The sequence below is a fragment of the Syngnathus floridae genome, chromosome 16 (assembly GCF_059516105.1).
Source record: "Syngnathus floridae isolate MCC-2025c chromosome 16, RoL_Sflo_1.0, whole genome shotgun sequence".
NCBI classification, from domain to species: domain Eukaryota; kingdom Metazoa; phylum Chordata; class Actinopteri; order Syngnathiformes; family Syngnathidae; genus Syngnathus; species Syngnathus floridae.
Window position 1 is genome coordinate 7,439,085 of NC_142428.1, and position 13,834 is coordinate 7,452,918.

The 13,834-nt window shown below is 42.6% G+C and overlaps 1 protein-coding gene and 1 long non-coding RNA gene across 2 annotated transcripts; one reads left to right on the top strand and one right to left on the bottom strand.

The window, feature by feature from the left end:
- The first annotated feature begins 320 nt into the window (after nt 1-320).
- Nucleotides 321-12,650, top strand: LOC148385434 (uncharacterized). Its single transcript, XR_015863537.1, has 3 exons — nt 321-430; nt 4,530-4,587; nt 11,802-12,650. It is a non-coding gene; the product is annotated as an uncharacterized LOC148385434 (long non-coding RNA).
- Nucleotides 5,033-12,069, bottom strand: zbtb42 (zinc finger and BTB domain containing 42). Its single transcript, XM_088401317.1, has 2 exons — nt 11,755-12,069; nt 5,033-10,362 (listed from the first exon to the last, which is right to left on the bottom strand). The coding sequence occupies exon 2, from the start codon at nt 10,346-10,348 to the stop codon at nt 8,759-8,761; it is 1,590 nt and encodes a 529-aa protein (XP_088257443.1). The 5' UTR covers nt 10,349-10,362; nt 11,755-12,069; the 3' UTR covers nt 5,033-8,758.
- Nucleotides 12,651-13,834: the final 1,184 nt, after the last annotated feature.

Consider the following 13,834-nt stretch of genomic DNA (forward strand, 5'->3'; position numbering starts at 1 on the left):
AAAACTGCTTGTGCACAGACTAGAATATTATTCCTGCTGGACATGACCTTTTGGTGCAATCATCACTTTCTAGTGTTTTGGCACCAATCCAAATCCAGTACAAACACCAAAACATTTCCTCTTTCTGGGGAAAATGTTAACACTGCCCCCCCTCGCTGAAGATGGCTACTCTCAGGGTCGCACATTGTACACTGAGTAATTGTTCTTAGTTGCAAGTCCAAGGCACTGCTTTATAGGAACCGGTCACATGACCCGGTGTAATGGATATTAGCTCGGATGAGTGCACTTCCTGGAGCTTATTGCAAATGTGCGTATGATCTGTTGAGTCACATCCCTTGTTCTGTGGGTCTGTTGTAGGCTCGGGCCTTTTTGGGAGCTCTGCGGTTGGTCCATTCAGTTCCGGCTCAGAGGACAGACCCTTGTTGGCAAAGTGAGGTGACATGTTCTACGTACAATTTTTGATAAGGCTTGAAGGAAATCACAAATGCACATTAGATTCTGGACAGTGTATTTTTTTTCTTAGGAAAAAAATAACACATGGTTTGATGAGACTATTCAAACAAGAATATTCCTTATCCTGTCGTGTGGCTCTTCACTTCTATGATGATTTAATACAATTTGAAGATTCAGCTCAAGATATTTTATGATGATGACCGTTGGCTATACAGCTGGAACTTGTCTTGTGAATGATATATCACTGACTTGGCTGCTCAGTAAAACAGTCCATCTCCAGTTATATGAACATTAGTATATTTATATATTTTTTTCTTCGCTATCTTTCATTGTACCTTTCAGTCATGCAAAATAGACAAAAATGTGACATATATATAGTATCTCTCTCCTGGTTGCTCAGTATAATACGGGCAAAAACAAAACAACAACAAAGCGTCAACCTGATAAAAGAAGAATTTACACCACAGTCAGCTGTCTTTAGTATTAATGTGAACAGAGTCTTCCCAGGGACAAGCAAGCAATAATGCTCTCTCTGCAGAGTCACCACTGTGTCATCAGAGTTAAAGTGCCAGTTGAATGGCGGTCAGAGACTGGATCTGCCCCCCTGGCTGTTCTTTGCCCAGGTCTAATTTAAACGGGAGTGGCAGTTATGATAAATACATACATGCAGTTTGTGCATGACACAAAAGCAATTATTTTGTTCATTTGGTATTACTTAAAAAACAATTAAACACAACAGTTAAGCAGAATTACTCAAGAAAGCTTGATGATCATTGTTTTCCAAAGTAAGATATTTGTAAATATCTTATTTTGATTAAACACAATAAATAAATCACTCTGCTTTCTTCAAAGACTAGACAAATTGGAGAATTATTACTTTTGAGATCTTGAAATCAGATTTGAACGAAATGGCTCCAAACGATTACTCGATTATCATTATTTCGATTAGTTTCGATTAGTTTCATAATGTCTTCTGAATGCTATTATTAGATTCTAATCGAAATAATGATTACTAGATTATTCAAATATGAGGCAATTAAGTTGGTAATCGATTTGTTGTCGATTCATCGATTTATTTTGACATTTCTACTTATCACCTTTCAGCACTGGTCCCATTTCTTGATAACTCCATTGTGATGTGATGAGTTCACAAGTCAATGCAGCTGTTACATTATCAGTGTGGATATATTCCACTACGTACGTGTGTGCCTGGGTGACTGCATAAAGAAAGGGGGGGGGTCACATAAACACCCCCAACCCGCCAGGCAAGACCGACTGCAGGCACCCAGCAGGAGCACGTGGCTTTGTCTTTCAGCTATTCTTTTTGGGGGGGACCAGCTGTGGTCTGAGGCCAGCGTCAAGTCCGATGATGCTTCTTGCTATAAATACGAATCAACGAGCGTGTGTAAGTGACAGCTGTACAGTGGAGCAAGGGCACGCTGTCTTGGTGCTGTCGCAGCGTTCCGCTCCTAAAAAGGAGAAGTAAGAGCACGTTTGTGCACTTAAAGTGCTTGTACAGGTGGAGAGCACACTGTGTGTCTGATAGTGTTCTGCCCTGCAATAGTATTGGGACGGCAAGGCTGATAACTGCATCAAGTCTGCATCCCCAAACTGCCATTCTTATTTTGTGGTGCTTTGTTTTGGGCCTGATTGCTTTGTTTGCTGTTTAGAGTCCTTATCTTATTGCATGATGAAGGATCTCTTGATTTTTTTGATTGCATCTATCTTTAAGTTGGCAGGCAGGATGTTTTGTTCAGTCATGTGCAAGTTACATCAAGGAAGATTAGAGATCCTGTCACAGAAGAAGTTATACATTACCGTCATTGAGTCTCATGGATGAGCTTGCACTGTGTTTTGGGATTTTTATCTTTTTTGAAGTTTATCTTTCTGTAAATTTGATGAATGTTAAATTCTTTCTCATCAGTTCATGTAACCTTACCCCAGAATTCTTTTCGGCCACAGGTGTCAAAGTCAAGGCCCAGGGGCCAGATACGGCCCGCCGCATAATTTTATGTGTCCCGCGAAGACAAATTGTGCATCAAATTCGTGTCATTACTAGAATTGCAAATTGTCTTCACTTTTAATTTTTTTTTTTTTAATATTTGACCAGTTTTTACTTGACTGATTTGAAAATGAGTTATTTGTCCGTTTGTTTTGTAGCTTTTACTGTATATAATATGAGGTGCTTATACATTTGAGTTGACAGTCATAATGGCCCTTCGAAAGAAGCTATGACTACAATGCGGCCCGCGAAAAAAATGAGTTTGACGCCCCTGTTTTAGGCTCATCTCAGGACTTTGAGCAACATCCAACCTATTTTTCCTATTTTTCATGCTAATTAGTAGTTTGCACCTCTGCTATACTTTTTCATGTTCCTGACTTTCACTCCTGCCCGTTGGTGGTTGTTGCTGATGTCACTCGCATTTGTTTTAGCGTCATTTCTTAGAATATTTCTGTCGTCAACGGCTGTTGTTTTTCTTGCTAAACCATTCAACATATGTTAGTACACAAGTGGTTTCTTTCTTCTTCGGGGAATTTCATGGTTGGATCTTCTAAGCTTCTGATTTTCCATCTTATCTCACTGTCACAATATCTCGTTTTCATGTGGTTATCAAGTTGGCTGCACCTCTAACTACTATGGTTAAAAAATTCATACCAATGTGGGGGAAAATATTGAAAACATTAATTCAATTGTGTCAAAATGATGACATGCATTCACAATGTTATAGTGCATCCAAAAATACTGTCAAAATTCAGGATAAGCGTTTAAATGAATGCTCGGGTGGGCTCACAAACTGTGTGTGTGTTTGGTTTGACTGTGCGAGTGTGATGCACACACACACACTCACATACGTGAACGTGTTTGTGTGCCCTTTTCAAGTGTGACCACCTGTCTTTTGTTCCCGAATAAATAAATAAACACGGACCACACCAGCTGTCCCTGGCAGTCCGTCCCCTTAGAGGTCAAGGGCTCCCACCGCTGGCCTTGTTGAGAAAGTAGACACTTAGTACTTTCCTCTCAACTTCTCCCAAGTACCTCCACACACACACACACGCACACACACACAAGCCAATGAGCCAGGCTTTGGTCAGGAATGTTTTATTACACCATGGCGTTAGACTGCACATATCCCGGCTCGTCATCCTGCAGCTAAGCTCTATCACATGGCCTCTTGCTTTCCATGTGAAATGTTTTTGCACCAGAAGAAATACGCACACACCATTCTTAAGCTGTGGATCCCGTCAGGCAGATGTTAGCAGATGCTGTTGCTGGTTGCTTTTATTCATGCAGGTTGACAGCAGCCGTAGCTTTGCATCAGCCGGCTCTTATTTTTATTTACAGGCTGGCTGTTTATGAATGATCTTGGGAGAACATTTGTTTTCTTTATGCCCGAGCTGGCCTGCTATAGCGCCGCTATGTCGTCTGTTTGTGCACAAAGTACGTGGTGGGGAGCGGGGCCAGACAATAGCATGGCTGAGCGACTACCCACGCACACAATGGAGCGGAGGGATGAGGCCGAGAGTCTGGGGCCGCAGTTTTGGGGGCTGTGTGGAGGTGAAGGGGGGATGGGGGTAGTTCATACTGCCCGCTTGTCTGTATGCGGTTCCCAGAATGGGCACGCTGGGACTGGAAGGGGGGAGGGTGGTGGGAATCGCAGGCCGTCCCCGCTGGGATCACACAGCAGAGCAGCTGGATTTCTTTCATGGTGCGTGAGAGAAATGATTGAAAAAGTTTTCCAAACTGGTAATTAGTTGATGTCCAAACAAGCGTCTCTACGCAGTTTAATTAATCATTGGTAGTGGCGACAATGGGAGCTCATCTTCACCAGTCTTGTCTTTGAGCTTAGTTTATGTTTATAGATTGGTAGTATTACCACATTGTGTTGTTTCTATACACACTGGAGAGTGAGAGCAAGTGCAGAACATACACTTTATGAGGGTTACATTTTGGTCTTAATGTTTTACCGATAGCAGTTGTAATGTGATGCAGAAATAGTTTTTATTTTGGGCAAAAAAAGTTTCATATTCTCTACATGGCAATATCAATGTAACTGAAGGTCAACTTTTTTTTTCAGGAGCAACATACTGTGGGGAGTTTTCATATACAGCGTCAACGGTACATGGAGGAGAAAGGTAAAGATTTGCATATAAAAATGGTTGAAATTGTCTTAATGTACTTGCATATAGCGTTATTTGATGTGTGTATAAAAATGCTCTGCTGCAAGTAAAATGATATACAGTATTGCATGGAAAAGTATATACTGAAAAATAATGCTGTAGGTGTACTTGGCAAATGTCAGAATGCGACGGTATGATAACCTTAAGCAAAAATCGCGCCATTCCAATTACAGCTCTAAAATGTATTATTTTTGATAATGTGGGAAAATCACAAAATCACCTTTCCCCTTGTGGAACACTATTTTATTTTTAAACATAATATAAAATATTTGGTACATTAATAAATGTGTACCATTATTGCATCAGGCATCTAATGTGCAAGCTGTCAATCATCTTATTGCTTTTACTCTTAACAAAACAGTGTAATAACAAAGAGAGTGAAATCAATAAAATTCACACAGACAAAGTTGTTCCATTTAATTCTATGCATAGTCTTATAAAGACCTAAATCCAGATTGTCACATTTCCACGGCACGCACACACACCTCGGTAAACACACACAAAACAAGTAAAATGCACAGTAAATTGCCTCAGTATCTAATCAAAGATTGTCCTCTAATCTCTACACCACTAACACTGAAGCAATTACTATAAAATATATGATTCTTATTAAAAAAAATTATATTAAATTCTAATGGCACTTCTACAATTTCAATTAAAAAGTTGTCCGTTTGACATTTAGCTGATGTAACCAAATGAAAAGTCAGAGGCTGCAAGAGAAACAAATGCAATAATAATAATAAATATTTCTTGTGATCTTACACAAATTCACAGTTGGAACCTGCAACAGAGGACACAAATCCAGTGTTTGATAATGGCCATTTCCTGACTTCAAAATCATACAGCGTGAGTTAGGCAAACATAGCCTTTTGTTTCCATGAAAAGACAACAATGAGAATCTCTGCAGTGACATCAGTGACATGACCCAAGGAACTACTGGACACACAAAAACAATCCCACAAATGCTTGTCCTCAATTTAACACCTCCTAAAATTTATTCACACAATGAAATAACATCCCCGGAACCTCTCACAAAGCAGCAAAAATTAAATGAATTTTACACGATGTGTTTTGAAAGAAAGAAATCAGTAGTTGTTGGGTTGTGTGAACTCGAGCAAGTGCACAAAGGACAATCAGGCGCCTCCAGATGCAACACCTATTTGTGTCGACAAGGCACGCTCGGTGAACATCCTGGGGCATTAAATAATCGCTATAAAAGAAATGCGCATCTTTACACTGTGTTAGTTTTTTTTTTTTTTGCCTTTGTACACATGTACATTCAAGAACCAGGAAACATCTGACTGAACTTGGAGCATTTTCTCGCCTGTATACATTATTAATGTTACACAAAAAGCACGTTAAGTGGAACCTTGAGTTACAAACATTTTTTATGAACAATTTGGGTAACGTCCAATATGTTTGTTGCTGATGGATGATCTATATTGTGCTTTTCTTGCACTATTATCATTATTGGCAACATGCATAACGCATAGCTGTCAAATGTTTTTTTTTTTTTTGTTTTTTTTAAATAACAGTGTTTTCACTTATTTCTATATTCCATTCATTTTTAACCACAGAATCGTTAAAAAAAATTGAAGTGGGTATAACTTAGTTATGGTGCTGGAACGGATTAATCATATGTCTATTAATTTCACTGAAAAACATTACCTCAACATATGAACATTTCAAGGTTACAGGATCAATAGTTTGTAACTCAAGGTTTCACTGTACATGGAATAGTGGTGCTCATGAAAATGGTAACACTGAGGAGGTGTTAGACAGGTTGGATGCTTGAGCAGAATTCTGCTGCTAAACTGTTACAATTTTTTTGTTAAAAAAGTAGCAAAAACATACCAAGTGAAGTCTGAAAGAGGGTCATTAGACAGTGTTAATGTTCACTTTTATGTTCAATAAGATCAATGTCACTCAACTGGTGGGTCACCACCCAAAATGGGATTGTGAACAGCAAGTAAATAAAAGTATATTTAAATATTTACTGCACAATCGATGCTAACCTTGATATCTTGACAGGCAGAAAAATCGGGAAAATATCACATTTTTGTAGTGTAATTAATTTTAGCTAATTTTTATAATTTACATATTCAATGTTAGAACAGGGGCCATACATGGGTATCAATGTGGATCTCCGTGTTTATTGGGAACGCGGGATGCAATGATAACTCGGATAATCTCTTTATAGGTGTGCAATCAAATCGCAACGGTCGTTCCCCTCAGTAGAACAATGAAGCATTTATCTAACTGCATGCTGTGCGGAGGGAGGGCTGGGGAGAAGGGGGGAAGAGGGGGGGCAGGACTTTGATGCCTCTAAACAATACACCTGTTTACAGTCTCCTTGGTTTCCCTTCGCCTAAATACATTTCTCACATTCCAATGCCTCCATTCAATACAGCAGAGCGCCAAGAGAAACGTGCACATGCCCCCACCCCTCAGCTCGAAGGGAGATACACAATGATCCCTTGAGAACTACCTGGGACTTGTGTGTGGATGTGGGGGCCGCGGGGGGACAATGCTAGTATTGTCCCATTTCTATAGGTAGCCAATGCCGACTCACTATGGGCTGTGCTTGTAGAAAAACTATTTCCTGTGGTAGAACAGCAGAGCTGGATGAAAATTCTGATTTGCAGTCTGCTTACCTCTCGCCCCCCCTTCCACTCCCACCCCTGGGAAGACAATGCAGCCTTAATAAGACACCTGACCCACTCCACCCCATGGGTGTTATAAAAACAAGCATAAATAGAATATATATTTACATTAAATATACAAATTGTGATAGCAGCCTAGGAAATAGTGTTGAAACTACTGTATGTGCATGCTAAAAAAAACAAGTGCTTCTCTCGGTTCCGTGTGACTGACATTTCTCTATTAAAGCACAATTACAGTAACTTGATTTGTACAGAGAGGAAAAAAAAAAAAAAAAAAGAAATATAGCCCCAAGACCAGTTAATAGTACCAACATTCGAGCTAATCAAAACACACCTACAGTAAACCCTGAACCAAACTAATAAATAAATTCAGATCAAGTCTTCTCAGGACAGATTAGACACAAAAAGAAACTATTTAGCAATGAGTTGAACTCCTTCCTGCCCACAACCTTTTTTTTTTTTTTTTTAAATCGCTAAAGGCATCAACATCAGTAGTAAAACATACAGTAAGAAACTACGGTGAGCACGAGAATGTTAATTTAAAAAGAAAATATCTTTAGCGGAACGGCACGGTTGTGATTTTCCACCTGTCTCGTTTCGTCCCCGCACGGTGACTAAGCACTGCTTTGTTTATACTGCTGCCATACCAGGAAATATCACACTCATCTGCTGTTTGTCTTCTTCTACAATCAATAACATCATAAGAGCTTCATTTACATGGTTGGGTCACACACTTCTAAGGGCACTCGTGGATCAATTTGCATTCCAGCGCTGCCTATTACCTTTGTTAGCCTCCGGTATGCGTGAGTGGATCTGACAAAAAGGCATGGCGATAGATCGCTCTTCAAGAAGTACACTAAAGAGGCACAAGTGTTACAGGCATCTCGCTTTTTGCCCCTCCTTTGAATGTACATTTTTTAAGTAGCAATGAGGCCGTTTCTTCAATTAGTTCACATTCATGATTTCAAAACAGGACAGGTGATTCTAAGGCAAAAATACAATAATGTACATTATAGTTTTGTCTTCTTTAATGTTGACCTATAAACACAAAGATCCATGAAAAGAAAATTCCAGTAGTTTACCTTCATTAGTTTTGCTGCCTCCAAATACTTGTTAAAAATACCCCAATAAATAATAATATTAAAGTAGGAAAACGGACGGTTCTGATCTCCTATGTGCACAAATAGTCGATTGTATAAACACACGTTAGCATCCTGTATTGTGCCCTCAGGATGCTTTTCGGCTCTTCAAATAGAGTCAACACACGGACACGAGACACAAACAAAGTGCATCATCTACTTTGTTCAACTTGCACGCGGATGCCGTTCGCCGGTCTGGGCCAGTTGCTCCTAAAGTTGCTACATCGAGAGAAATGCCACAAGGAGTAGAATCCAAACTGCCAGTGTGTGAATACTAATGTGTGAGAAGACACATGGGGGTCGAGTCGGCACAGGTCGAGCGCTTTATCCGATGGCGAGCGTTTTAACAAGGCCACAGTGAAACTTCCTGATGTGGCGATACAAGTCCCCGGATTGGGTGAAGCGGCGCTCGCACCATTTACACGCGTGCGGCTTCTCCCGCGTGTGGACCACGGCGTGGCGACTCAAGTTGTGCGAGTACTGGAAGCTCTTGCCGCACTGGCCGCAGGTGTACGGCTTCTCGCCGGAGTGCGTGCGCTCGTGCCGTTTGAGGGTGTACATGCAGGAGAAGGTCTTGTTGCACTGCACGCAGGTGGGCACCGAGCCGTCGGGCGACAACTTGGAGCGGGCGCCGTCCTTCTCGCGGAAGTGTGAGCTGAGGTGCAGCTGCAGGACGTGCGGGCTGGGGAAGATTTTACTGCACAGGGGGCACACGCACGCCTGTTGCCCGCCGGGCAAGAGCACACCGCTGGAGGTAGAGATGTCCGAAGAAGCCAAGTCGTCTTCCTCCTCCTCCTCGCTGTCCCCCGGCAGCCTCCCCCTCCTCCTCTCCTCCCCGCCGGGGGTGCCCCCCCTCCTCCGCCCGCAGGCCTCCCCCTCCTCGTCCATCAGGTCTTCCTCCTGGGAGAGGAGGGCGGCGGTGGAGCCGTTGTTGCCTGGGAAGAGGGCAGCGAACCCTGTCACCACCGAGCTCCTGGCGCTATTCCCAAAGCGCTGGCTCTCGGGGCTCATGGGCTCACTGTCCTCCTGCTCTGACAGCAAGTCGTGTTCATCTTTAACAAGTGGCTCAGTGCCCTGCTGCTGGCTGTCGAGGGCCAGCTGTCCCGAGATGTAGGAGGCCTGTAAGGGATCTCTGGTAGACAGAGGCTTGAAAGACAAATCCAGAGCGCAGTCCATGTCATCTGAAGCCCGGGACCTCCGGGACAGTGATACGGTGGAACTACTGACATCAGCGTTTGTTTTTCCAGCTGTTTGGACGCAAGGCTCGCCCTCCGCTGACACATAATTGACACCTACAAGGTCCGGGGACCTGCCGGAGTGACCGTTTGCCTTCTGCCTGTTCCGCGCAGACCTTTCACAGTCGCTGACAGCCAGCCCCGCTTCGCCGCTGTCCGTGTCAAACTGTTCCGGCGGGGAGGGGGGCCCCGGGGGCCCCCGAGGCCGTCGCCTTCCGGGCTGCTTGTCACCGCGCGGCTCGCCGTCCGAGGAATTGTCCCGCTCCAAACAGCTGAGTCCGAAAGCCTCGCCCATCTTCTCGTCAAGCGAGGAGAGCTCCTTGTCTTTCAGCTTGCCTTTGCACACTTTGACGATGTCGTACATGTGGAGGTAGCTGGCTGCTGCCAGCACATCCTCCACTGGAAGAGTGCTGAATTCCAACTTGCCCTCATACATAAATTCAAGCAGCAGACTGAAGGCCGGCGCTGTCACAATGTCACTGTTGAGATGCACAACGTCCCTTTTGTCAAGCTGGTCCCTGTAGAAGAGATGGAAGTACATGCTGCAGGAGGCCAGCACGGCTCTGTGCGCCTTGAAGCGAGCCTCCCCGACCAGAACGGTGCAGTCACACAGGAAACCTTGGTGACGCTGCTGACTCAAACACTGCAGCAACTGGCGGCTATGGTCTGGGAACTCCATTCTTCCCTCATAACCTGATGAAAAACAGGAAAAACAGGATGGTGGGTAAACAAATAGAAGCTACCAAGAGCAGAGCCTGGATTAAAAAACTTCAGTGCCAATGAGTCGGCCACACACTTCTGCTTAATAGACACAGAGGTTGGCATGACATTTTCACAAACCTTAGGAATAAAACAGCCTTTAGGTTTAGCCGGAATAATAAAAATTGTGATTGTCTGTTTCAATTGAACCATAACTTTAGTCATAACACAACAAATCTCTGTTCTCTATTCACTACCAAGACAAGTTGTAACAAAAATGTTATATACGTGAAATTATTTCTGTCCAAACTAATTTCGCTGTACGTTATTTCCTTCCATTTTAAACTCAAAACTTCCCCTAAAAGAACACTTAATTTAGTGAATTTCCTGTAGAAATATCCGAAACATGTAAACAGTTAAAGCGTCACATCCCTATCGTTAATCACCATGAAACTTGATAAGTACAAATGTGAATCTGGAAAATCATTTTTTAAACAAGAAAAACACTTAACTGACCAGACTACTTTGCAATTAGAGTAAAGTTTTGCAAAGAAAGTCAAAGCATACCAACAAAAAAATATATTAAGAGTTTTACATTGAAAACCACTGCAAAATCGTCTACATAAATTGCAGTGATATAACAAAACCACTAACAACTTATGAACCGTTATTCCACTGTTATAAACTTCTTATAAGTAGGCTCACCCATTCTCCTGAATGATCCCCCTCCTTGAGCTTCCAGAAAGATTTGTGCGTTTCGGAAGACGCACACAAACGCAGGGTTGTGTTTACAGAACAAGCAAGCGGGAGTAGAAATGATCGCACCCGTCCACCGGGCAAGGAGTGTAAAAAGGAGGAGGAAAAAAGGAGTGAGTAAACTGCTGCTCTGTTTGCTAATTACACTCCAAGCTGTGGAGTCAGCTGCTCTGACATCACCGCAATGGAAACGCTACCTCCAGCTGTGCTCCCCTTGTGCCATATGTTACCTCTATGCTGTCCAAAAGCTCACCATTTTTATAAGAAGAAAAGATCCCCGAAAGTGTAACAAGATCGCAGCCGCTCACTTTCAATCGATGGGTACCCACCGGATGACAAAGAAGAAGAAAGTGTATTACGGCGTTAGGATGAGAATTATATTAAAGGTAGTTAGTTACTAGGTTATTAAAAGTTTGACGCGTCCGATGTGGACATGAACGCAACACGCAATGAGGAAAAGTGCAAATGAGGCAGCGCAGTATAGAATAAAAGTGTTTTAGGAGTCATTTAGAAGGAGACTTGGGGGAAAAAAAAAAACACTAAATGAACCGAGCCAAGCAGCGACTGGTCAACTTTCGCTTCCTTGCTCCGCTGTAACGCACCCAAAAAAAAAAAAAAAAACGCACTTACATTTATTTCCGCCTTCTCCGTTGTCCGCGTTCCTTTTCCCCACTTAGACAAGTCGACGTTCTATAATCATGATGTGCGGCCAGATGTTGGATTCCCCCTGGTCGGTTCTTCGAGGTTTCCGTCCAATGCCCGGCGAGGCAGGCTGCGCTCGCTGGTCTTGCTCGGCTGCTGGCTGGCTGGCTGCTGTGTGTGTCAACGAGCAGGTTGATCGTGTGGCCGCCAAGTCTCGCGACAGCGTCCGGCCCCCAGCTACAAACTTGTGTACTACTGCGAGAACGCACACAGCGGCAGCAAGTAGCAGAGGACCCCGGCTGCAACATCCATTGCTGCTGGAAACACCTGTCTGCTCAGTGCGCGGTCCTCCCTCCACACCCGAAAGCGGAGGGCTGGGGCTCAACAGTCGTGCATACAAGGAAGCGGTCTTCGCCAGTGGTTCTCAAATTTATTTAAATTAAGTGTCACCATAAGTAATATATGGCTCGCCCAGTAGCACATCCAAAATAATTAACCAATATTAAAATGTAGAGGCAGTGTTCATCACAACAAACACGTTTTTCTTCAATGAATGATTAAATAAAAATATTTTCCACGTAAACATTTGATCAAACTGAGACCTGCAAATTTCAATTATTTAAGAAATTTGATATGCTTACAAGGATGTTTCCTGTGTACATGTTCTGGACAACCTCAACATAGTTGATGGTGGCCCAATCGTACCATGACCCAAAAAGTCTTTATTCACCCATTTAGATGCAATTCGTGTCTATAAGGTTTCTAATAATGCTTGGAGTGGATTATTGGTGTATTCCTTCCAAAATGTATGGTTTTATTTGCTAAATAAATTTCTGCATGCCTGACACAATGTTTTTCCCTTTTAAATTCCAAACATGTCCATAGTCTCATAAGCTCATTAGGATGCAACTTTTATACGTATATGTATTTTCTATTTAATAATCTGTCATTGTTTCAATAGAAATATCATATATCAAAACTACTAGTGGTATCGGTTACTTGGTATCAGAGAGCTGACTACTCGTAATTGTATCCGTCTGATAAAAGTGATATTGAACATCCTAATTTGTTTATTCAAAAGTATGAATGGCTCATGAAACAGTCCAGGTTGTACTCCGCCTCGCCCCCAAAGTCAGCTGGAATTAAAAAAAAACACAAAACATTCTCTTTTCAATAGCTTCAAAACGGTCCTTCCTACTCAGTTGAGTTTTATGCAAATCTTAAATTTCCATTAAAATGTTAAATCAACCATCCCTCAATCTACAAAGATTTGCTTGTGGTTTTGAGATCATCGGTGGATGAAAGACAAACTTTATGGTCACAAAGAGTTTGTTGCTTGAAAAGAATGATAAATCATGCATTGTAATTTGGACTGTCAGTCCTTTTGGGAACTTTAAAGGGCCGTTCTCTCTAATCCTGCTTCCAGTTGAGGAATTCCCTGGCACCGAATCACCCACTGGCTATGTTTTTCCTGGCTGTGATAGCCCAAACAGTCTTAAGACACAAGTGATGATTTATGCGGAGGGAGAAAAGTCTCAAATCTGCTTAACCTCTTGAGTAATTAAAATATTTTCCAGAGAGCAAAAGATGGCAGCACAGGGGAGAAACAGTTGAGGTTGCAGCTGCTCATCTCGTGCGTCCCCCCCTCCTTTTCTTCTCCTCTTCCTCGTGCCCCTCTCTGAGCTCTCCCAACTGCCTCTGTCACCTTTGCCCTGTGTTCCAGCTGTCGTGTTTTGAAAGGACCATTTGCAGCTCCTCCTAGTGTTCTGACACAGGGGGGAATGAGAAATGTGACGGGACGCGACAGCCACCGGTCGTAAGGGGCCACCGAGTAGATTCATGCCAACTTTTTTTTTTTTTATTCCATTTTTAGTCTGGCTGTGACGGGTCAAAAATGAATAGCTTGACTTATGTCTGCATGAGAGGAATCAACACAGTAAGACAAATGATATTTCAAAAAAAAAATACATCATCGATGCAAGAAGCTTCGATGCAGATAAGAATAGGTCGCCATGTGTTTTCATGGCCCTGGCAAACTTGGGCGCACAGCAAAGGAGGGGTGTGTGTT

Excerpts from the sequence above, each read along its gene's own strand:
- zbtb42 (XM_088401317.1), bottom strand. The coding sequence starts at position 10,348 with ATGGAGTTCCCAGACCATAGCCGCCAGTTGCTGCAGTGTTTGAGTCAG.